Raw genomic sequence first — 9,905 nt, 5'->3', positions numbered from 1 at the left:
CATCAGTCAGGGTGACAAACAGAGGCTGTTTGTGTCACCAACAAAGCAGTGTAAGATTGGCCAGCCCAGCTGAAGGGTTAAGGGGCACAGTGGTTCCCACGGCTTCCAGACTCCACTCCAGGGGTGACAACCTGTCACAGCAACAATTCACAGAAGCACTATTGTTAGCTACACACAGAGCATTGATACACTGCATTAAAATACACCGCTGGTAACATACCTATCTCTTTCTCAGTGACCAGGCAAGCACACATGAGCCAGAAGATCCCAGGAATGATGAGTGAACCCAGGGGCAGGGGCCCTGTTTATTGCAGAAAAGCAATGTGAAAAGGTCACACGGAACTTATGGGGGGCAACACTCTAAACTTCCCCAACGTTTTCCACTCACTAGAGATCTCACTCCTGAGGGTAAGCAGGGAAGTAAGGGTGCATCTGCTACATGCTTGTGGCTTCCGCCCCAGTTCTTATGCTGCTTGCCTGTGTGCAGCTTTGGTCCCTGCCCAAGTCATTGCAGAATGGCGCGGGAAAGTGTTTCTCAATGGGGCAAGGAACAAAGCAGCTCTGGCAAGGAGCCTGCAGCAGAGGATTGCTGAGTACCTCCAGGAAAGTTTCCTAGAGATCTCTAAAAAATAACAGGAGTACTAGTGGCACCTTAGAGACTCTGTGAAGGATTCCTGTGAAATCTCAGAGAGCATCAACTTCCTGTTCCACCGTACTGCCTAGCACACAGAAACAAATCCAGCCTACTACAGTTATTCTTCGAGTGCTTGCCCACGTGTATTCCACAGTAGGTGTGCGTGTGCACCACGTGCACCGGTGGCGGAAGTTTTTGCCTTAGCAGTACCCGTAGGAGAGGAGCACTGCTGCGACCCCTGGAGTGGCACCTCTATATCGCGCTCCCCCCATCCTCAGTTCCTTCTTGCCGCCAGTAAAGGTGCGTCAGAACTTCTTGCTCCAGCTTTGCTGCAGCCTTTCCAGTTGATCTTAGTGGTACCTTTAGCTAGTTATTAGTAGCTCGTAGAAAGTAGTTTTCAGTTGTTAGAGTGGGCCCGGGGTATGCCCCGTCCCCAGGCTTCAAGTCGTGCGACTCCTGTCGCCGTTCCATGCCAAGGAGCGATCCGCATGCTGAGTGTCTCCGCTGCTTGGGCGAAACTCACGTGAGTGAACACTGCAAGATCTGCAGGTCTTTTAAGCCACAAACTAAGAAGGAGAGGGACATCAGGCTTCACGCTCTCCTCATGGAATCGGCACTGGCTCCAACTCCGGTACGCCGAGCGGACTCGGCGCCAGGCACCGCATCGTCGGTGCGCAGTGAAGCCCCCTCCCCCAGTCGGCACTGCTCCCCTTCCAAGAAGCAAAGGAAGAGCTCGACTTTGCAGCGGCGCCGAGAGAAGGGAGGGGGAGAGGCTGGTCCTGCATTGGGCAGCCCTCGGTCCCCCCCGGGCTCGAAACCTCTAACTCGTGCTGAGCGGAGTAGCCCGGCAGTGTCGACATGCGCCTCTCCTGTGGTCCGGAGCCCACCGACGCCGGAGGCTCTATGGGCCGCTCGAGACATTTTGAGCTTGCCGGTGCCCGGGGCGCCGCCAGTGGCGGGCCCCCGATCCTGAGGCAAACCGCCGCTGGGTGCTCGACAGGCCTCCCTGGTATGGCGCAGCTCTCACTCCGAGACCGCTCTCTACCTCGTTCGGCACGCAGCAACAGGTCCACTCGCAGCCCGCGTCCACCACCCTCGACGCCAGCCAGGTTATTGGGTTAGTGCCGTCTGGGCAGGAGTCTCAAGGTCCCTCCATGCCATGCAGCAGTGGGCGCAGGCACCGAGATAGGCATAGAAGGCGTTCCTCTTCACAACGCAGCTATCGTAGCCGGGCTCGGCGCGACCGAAGTCGACGCTCCCGCTCGAGCTCCTGCTCTGTCAGACGTCACATACGTCACCGGCACCATGGCACCGCAGTTCTAGGCGCCGAAGCGAATCTCGGAACAGTACTTCCGGGGACTACCGGTCCTCGACGTTGAGGTCCCGGTCCCGTGGAAGACGGCATCGTAGGCACTGTCGCTCCCACCGCTCCTATGGTACTGTTCGGTCAGTGGTGACCTCGGCCTTGGCACCCAGCCGCCCCTCGCTGGGCAATACCAATCAGCCTGACCAGATAGCGCCACCTGGCCTGCAGCATGGACAGTGGCAATTGGCCCCATGGCAGGGACAATGGTGTCAATGGGCACCGTGGCTGCCGATGCCCACCCAGCCAGGAACCCGCTTGGTGGCCGGGGCGCCTGAGGCCCCGTTGGCCTCGCTATCTAGGCCAAGGGACAAATCGACAGATCATGAGTTGTCAGCTCCGCGCCCGGACTCCGACCTGGGGGTTGATCCCCCGGCATCGGCTGCGGCCCACAACCCCGTACCGGCCTCCTCTCCTGCACCAGATGATACCATCAAACAACTAACAAAATCATCCAAAGCCCAAGATTTGGTGGTGATGGGGGACTTCAACTATCCGGATATATGTTGGGAAAATAACACAGCGGGGCACAGACTATCCAACAAATTCTTGGACTGCATTGCAGACAACTTTTTATTTCAGAAGGTTGAAAAAGCTACTAGGGGGGAAGCTGTTCTAGACTTGATTTTAACAAATAGGGAGGAACTCATTGAGAATTTGAAAGTAGAAGGCAGCTTGGGTGAAAGTGATCATGAAATCATAGAGTTTGCAATTCTAAGGAAGGGTAGAAGGGAGAACAGCAAAATAGAGACAATGGATTTCAGGAAGGCGGATTTTGGTAAGCTCAGAGAGCTGATAGGTAAGGTCCCATGGGAATCAAGACTGAGGGGAAAAACAACTGAGGAGAGTTGGCAGTTTTTCAAAGGGACACTATTAAGGGCCCAAAAGCAAGCTATTCCGCTGGTTAGGAAAGATAGAAAATGTGGCAAAAGACCACCTTGGCTTAACCACGAGATCTTGCATGATCTAAAAAATAAAAAGGAGTCATATAAAAAATGGAAACTAGGACAGATTACAAAGGATGAATATAGGCAAACAACACAGGAATGCAGGGGCAAGATTAGAAAGGCAAAGGCACAAAATGAGCTCAAACTAGCTACGGGAATAAAGGGGAACAAGAAGACTTTTTATCAATACATTAGAAGCAAGAGGAAGACCAAAGACAGGGTAGGCCCACTGCTTAGTGAAGAGGGAGAAACAGTAACAGGAAACTTGGAAATGGCAGAGATGCTTAATGACTTCTTTGTTTCGGTCTTCACCGAGAAGTCTGAAGGAATGCCTAACATAGTGAATGCTAATGGGAAGGGGGTAGGTTTAGCAGATAAAATAAAAAAAGAACAAGTTAAAAATCACTTAGAAAAGTTAGATGCCTGCAAGTCACCAGGGCCTGATGAAATGCATCCTAGAATACTCAAGGAGCTAATAGAGGAGGTATCTGAGCCTCTAGCTATTATCTTTGGAAAATCATGGGAGACGGGAGAGATTCCAGAAGACTGGAAAAGGGCAAATATAGTGCCCATCTATAAAAAGGGAAATAAAAACAACCCAGGAAACTACAGACCCGTTAGTTTAACTTCTGTGCCAGGGAAGATAATGGAGCAAGTAATTAAGGAAATCATCTGCAAACACTTGGAAGGTGGTAAGGTGATAGGGAACAGCCAGCATGGATTTGTAAAGAACAAATCATGTCAAACCAATCTGATAGCTTTCTTTGATAGGATAACGAGTCTTGTGGATAAGGGAGAAGCTGTGGATGTGGTATACCTAGACTTTAGTAAGGCATTTGATACGGTCTCGCATGATATTCTTATCGACAAACTAGGCAAATACAATTTAGATGGGGCTACTATAAGGTGGGTGCATAACTGGCTGGATAACCGTACTCAGAGAGTTGTTATTAATGGTTCCCAATCCTGCTGGAAAGGCATAACGAGTGGGGTTCCGCAGGGGTCTGTTTTGGGACCGGCTCTGTTCAATATCTTCATTAACGACTTAGATATTGGCATAGAAAGTATGCTTATTAAGTTTGCGGATGATACCAAACTGGCAGGGATTGCAACTGCTTTGGAGGACAGGGTCATAATTCAAAATGATCTGGACAAATTGGAGAAATGGTCTGAGTTAAACAGGATGAAGTTTAACAAAGACAAATGCAAAGTGCTCCACTTAGGAAGAAAAAATCAGTTTCACACATACAGAATGGGAAGAGACTGTCTAGGAAGGAGTACGGCAGAAAGGGATCTAGGGGTTATAGTGGACCACAAGCTAAATATGAGTCAACAGTGTGATGCTGTTGCCAAAAAAGCAAACATGATTCTGGGATGTATTAACAGGTGTGTTGTGAGCAAGACACGAGAAGTCATTCTTCTGCTCTACTCTGCTCTGGTTAGGCCTCAGCTGGAGTATTGTGTCCAGTTCTGGGCACCGCATTTCAAGAAAGATGTGGAGAAATTGGAAAGGGTCCAGAGAAGAGCAACAAGAATGATTAAAGGTCTTGAGAACATGACCTATGAAGGAAGGCTGAAAGAATTGGGTTTGTTTAGTTTGGAAAAGAGAAGACTGAGAGGGGACATGATAGCAGTTTTCAGGTATCTAAAAGGGTGTCATAAGGAGGAGGGAGAAAACTTGTTCACCTTAGCCTCTGAGGATAGAACAAGAAGCAATGGGCTTAAACTGCAGCAAGGGAGGTCTAGGTTGGACATTAGGAAAAAGTTCCTAACTGTCAGGGTGGTTAAACACTGGAATAAATTGCCTAGGGAGGTTGTGGAATCTCCATCTCTGGAGATATTTAAGAGTAGGTTAGATAAATGTCTATCAGGGATGGTCTAGACAGTATTTGGTCCTGCCATGTGGGCAGGGGACTGGACTCGATGACCTCTCGAGGTCCCTTCCAGTCCTAGAATCTATGAATCTATGAATCTATGAATCACGGCACCACCGCCCTCTGCTCCACAGGAAGACTTCAGGGCTTATCAAGACCTGCTAAAGCAGGTGGCATCGAGCCTCCAGCTACAGGCTGAGGAGATGGAGGGCCCGTCCAATTCCCTCTTTAATGTACTGTCCCCCTCGGTGCCAGACCGTGTGGCTTTACCCCTTCACCAAGGAGTAGCCAACATCTCCAAGGCTCTGTGGTTAACTGCTGCCTCTCTGGCCCCGATTTCCAAGAAGGCTGAGAGGAAGTATTTCATGCCAGCCAAGAACCACGAATACCTCTACTCTCACCCGGCACCTAACTCTCTGGTGGTGGAATCAATGAACCACCGGGAGCGGCAGGGCCAGCCCGCACCCACCCCCAAGAATAAAGACGCCAGGAGACTAGACTCTTTTGGTAGAAAACTTTACTCCTCTTTGAGTTTCCAGCTCAGGGTGGCCAACCATCAGGCCTTACTGAGCCGATCTGATTTTAATTTATGGGAGTCCCTGCCAAAGTTCGAGCCACTCCTCCCACAGCGGGATAGGAAGGACTTTAAGGCATTGGTGGACGAGGGGGCGACGGCAGCCAAAGCAGCCCTGCAGGCAGCGTCGGACATGGCGGATACGGCGACTCGCTCAATGGCGTCCGTGATCTCCATGCGCAGGGTGCCGTGGCTCCTCCTGTCCGGACTTTCAGCGGAGGCCCAGTTCCTCGTGCAGGACCTGCCTTGTCCGTGTTACAGGGCCAAGGTGTGTAGCTGACTTTTGCCCTCAGACTGCTTTCTCCCAGCCAGACATCTGGGATGAGGCCCATGTGGCTGTTGCTCCATTGCTTGACAGTTAAACCCATTCAGCTTCAATGGCTTGCAAAAACTGGTCCAGTGACTCTGCTGAAACTCCCAGCATCCCTGTGACACTTCAACACTCCCCTCAGAAATCCACTACCTACCCCTCACTGTTGCCCCTGAGCACTCCCACAAACAGCAAGGTGCAAGAGTCATCAAGTTTCCCAGAAGCCATCTGTCACAGGAGGCTCTTTATACACAAATGTCAGAGGTGTTGCTCTGTGGAACCCTGGCGTAGCCCCGATCCTAGGGTCTCAGAGTGTCTGAGCACTGGAATGTATTTATCCTCCTGTCGCTGCTGTGAGGCAGGGGAAGTCTATTATCCACCTGTGCCGAGGCTCAGAGACAGCCAATGGCTTGCCCATGGTCACACATGTCAGGGAATCAATCCCAGCTCTCTTGAGTCGCAGAGCAATGCCCAGACCACAGGACCAGCCTTCGAAGTGGTGACAGAACTAGCAGAAAGGGAGAAGACTGTGACTGCACAACAGCTCTGCAGCTTTTTTCTTGGCCTGGGGATGTTTAACCAGAGACGGGTCAGTGACAGGCCAAGTGTAATGGGAAACAACATCCACCTCCCTTCTCTTTATTGACTGTATTAAGGGATTTCAGAGAGGTAACCGTGTTAGTTTGTATCAGCAAAAACAGTGAGGAGGCCTTGTGGCATCTTAGAGACTAACACATTTATTTGGGCATTAGCTTTCATGGGCTAACACCCACTTCATCAGATGCACGGAGTGGAACATCCAGTAGGGAGGTATAAATACACAGCATATGAAAATATGGGAGTTGCCTTACCAAGTGGAGGGCTCAGTGCTAATGAGCTAATTCAATTAAGTTGGAGGTGGGCTATTCTCAACAGTTGACAAGAAGGAGTGGAAATCACTTTTGTAGTGTTAATGAGACCAAAGAAGATGGCCCTTGCTAAATACTCACACCTTCTTGTCAATTGTTTGAAATGGGCCACCTTCCTGAGATCACTCCAGCCAGCCTATGGGTAATGGCTGCTATGACTCACCAGGACATGAGACCAGACCACATGATACTGAACTCTATTTTGCTACCTGTATTTTTCCATCTTGTTTGTATAAAGAGGAATTCTAAGGTCAGAACAGCCACCAACATGGGTCTTTATGGGCTAACATCCCACAGGTCCACTGGCTTCTCACTTTATAAATGCTGAAGCCTGCCTTGGTCTCCTTCCCCCATTACCCTGTCCTCCCTCACCAGCCCCTCTCCCTTTCCGCCAGGCCATAGAACCAGTCAGAACCTCTTTTTACAGAGTGGAGATAAGTAGCTCATGTTGTCTCAGATGTAAGGTCCATGATGGAATTGGTGGCCCTGGCCATGGCCCATGTTCTTCTTCTCTCATGTCACCAGCACTGGAGCTGGGTGAGGAACTGACCCTTCACTTGAAGAACGCCCTGATTATCTTTGCACGAAGGTCTTTGCTTTTCATGCTGTAAACTATTGGATTCATCACGGGTGGGACCAGCAGTGTGATGTAGCCCAGGAGAATTTGAAGCAAGGGAGAATAGCCCGTCCCAAATCTATGTAACACAGACAAGCTGATCTCTGGTGTGTAGAAGACCACGACAGCACAGAGGTGGGCGACACAGGTGTTCAGGGCCCTGAGGCACTCTGTGTGAGACGTGATGCTCAGCACTGTTTTGAGAATCATCACATAAGAGAGGAAGATGAGCAGTGAGTCCAACCCCATCGTTAAGACTTTAACAAACAAGCCATAGATGTTGTTGACTGTGATATCCGAACAAGCCATCTTCATGACCTCCTGGTGTAGGCAATAGGAATGGGAGAGGACATTGGCTTGACAGTATCGGAACCGTTTCAGGAGAAGGGGGAGTGGGACTACTACAACCACCCCTCTTAACACACACACCAGTCCCATCTTGGCTATTCTCGGCAGGGTTAAGATGGAAGCATATCTCAGCGGGTCATGAATTGCGATGAAGCGGTCAAAGGCCATCAACAAGAGCACAGAGGATTCAGTGCATTGAAGAAAGTGGATGAAGAACAGCTGGGCTAAACAGGCATCGAGGCTGATTTCCCTACAGTTAAACAAGTATATGCCCAGTATTGTCGGTATGGTGGCTATCGATAAGCCAAGGTCTGTGATGGCCAGCATGGAAAGGAAAATGTACATGGGCTCATGGAGGCTTGGATCTGTTTTTATAATGAACAGAATGAGTGAATTTCCTACTATCGAAATAACATACATTAAGCAGAAGGGGATAGAGATCCAGAGATGCACGTCTTCCTGCCCAGGTATCCCGGTGAGAAGGAACACTGCAAAGCTGAATTTGGTGTCATTGACAGCTGACATAATGTCCTGGGCAGGTCCAGGGAGTTTTGAACTTTCCTTCCTGAAAGGAAAAAGAACAGGAGACTAGATGATGTTTAACGAGACATCTTTCTGCTCTGAGTACAAGTCTAGAGACACCCAGGAGCTCAAGGAAGATCAGCAAAAGCCTAGTCTTGGATTTACATCACCGATAGGAAGATGGGCACTGCCAGAGTGGATCGCACCTGCAGTCCATCTAGCCCAGTAACCAGTGGCCAGTTCCAGATGTTTCGGAGGTAGGTGGAAAAAGCCATGCAATAGGCAGCTATGAGATGACCTGCTCCCAGGGAAACTTTCCCGCTGACACCCACTAATTAGATATATTTTGTGGTGTGAATCAGGAAGGTTTAGAGCCCTTCCAAGACTTTTTAACACCATCCTCACTACTGTAATTGGATTTTCTGTTTACCCATATAAACATCCAGTCCCTCTTTGAATCCTGCTAAACTCTTGGCCCCCTTGATATCTTGTGGCTGGGAGTTCTGCAGCCTGCTTGAGCACTGTGTGATTTTACAATTGTGACATTCACACAGACACCCTTTCTGGCCCTCCACTTCTGAGTGTGGCCCATTGTATCATGACATGTGTACAAACACATGGCAAGTGCATGGTGAAAAAGGTCATTGTATTTATCTGTCCTGCATTGAAGCTATTTGTTAATGTGTTTCATTGCCTCATTATATACATTTTTTTTTTATTTTCTCCACTCCTGAGAGTTCAAATTATTCCACTGCCTCGTTGCAGCACATGGGATAAATTCTAAGGGACAGGTTCTTAATTCAATAACAGTGACTTTAAATGTGTCACTACAGATTTACAGGTGTAAATTCAATCAGAACCAGGCTGAATTAGCAAATGCTCCGAGTGATACACTCTGACCCCCAAGAATCTCTCCAGGAGGAGCTGAAGTGCTTTGCCTGGCCAGTGTTGTCTGAATCCACAGAGTTAGATGATCCCACAGGCTTCTCTTCATCCTCACAGGACCTGCAACCTCTCCCCGTGCAATGGTCTGTAGATATCTGGCAAGGTACAAGCTGATAACAGACAGTTATTTAAGCTGGGCTGGGGTGGGGTTGGCGTAAAAAATGGATGAATATACAAACACTATGTTTGCATTAATATACAGTTGACTGTGCAAGTTACTTCACCCATGCTCATGTAATAGGTGATAGGCATAAATTAAATACAACCACTATTACACTCCCCTTTCCTGCACTTCAGCTCCACTCTTTGCTGAAACACAGACCAGCGGTTCTGGTCTCTCAGGACTTTTTGGGAAATCTTGCACAGGTATTGCAGAGGGACTGGTTCATGACCCTGAATGTTAGTGTTAGAAACAGCTACTGGTCAGTTACCAGGTGACAGTATCATACAACTATTCACTGAAAAAAGAGTTAATAGCACAAACCCATTGCAAACAGTATGTGGAGTACTTCTGAAATACTTTCTAAAGCGAAAGCCATTAAGCAGTAAAGTTACCACTGCTCCTTCCTCTAGAGATTCCAACAACTCTACTGCTGGCTTTCGATATACCTGTACATGCATGTCATGAAAGTTTGGTTTGTAATATTTGTATTACAATAAAAAGTTTTGACATAACATTTACACATCTGTACATTAGCACACACATGTTAACCCATTCTTTCCCTTCCTATATTCTTTCAGTGATGATTTCATGGGTTAGATCGCAGTGTCTCAGCCCTCATTCGGTCACTTGTCACCAAACAAAAGTCTAGTAGCTCCTCTGTCCCTGGGTTAATAGCTGATTGGTTCCCCTCAGGTTCTGTT

The 9,905-nt window shown here is 48.8% G+C and overlaps 1 protein-coding gene across 1 annotated transcript; it reads right to left on the bottom strand.

The window, feature by feature from the left end:
* Window positions 1–7,163: 7,163 nt before the first annotated feature.
* LOC135882272 (olfactory receptor 51G2-like) lies at window positions 7,164–8,099 on the bottom strand. Its single transcript, XM_065409126.1, has one exon. It carries the CDS (start codon window positions 8,097–8,099, stop codon window positions 7,164–7,166), a length of 936 nt encoding a protein of 311 aa, XP_065265198.1.
* Between the last annotated feature and the right edge of the window lie 1,806 nt (window positions 8,100–9,905).

Source organism: Emys orbicularis, chromosome 1 (genome assembly GCF_028017835.1).
Source record: "Emys orbicularis isolate rEmyOrb1 chromosome 1, rEmyOrb1.hap1, whole genome shotgun sequence".
In the NCBI taxonomy this organism is placed as follows: Eukaryota; Metazoa; Chordata; order Testudines; family Emydidae; genus Emys; species Emys orbicularis.
Note: the sequence above shows the minus strand (reverse complement) of the source record. Positions and strands in the feature narration are given on the sequence as shown.

Coding starts and splice junctions, on each gene's coding strand:
- LOC135882272 (XM_065409126.1), bottom strand. CDS start 8,099: ATGTCAGCTGTCAATGACACCAAATTCAGCTTTGCAGTGTTCCTTCTC.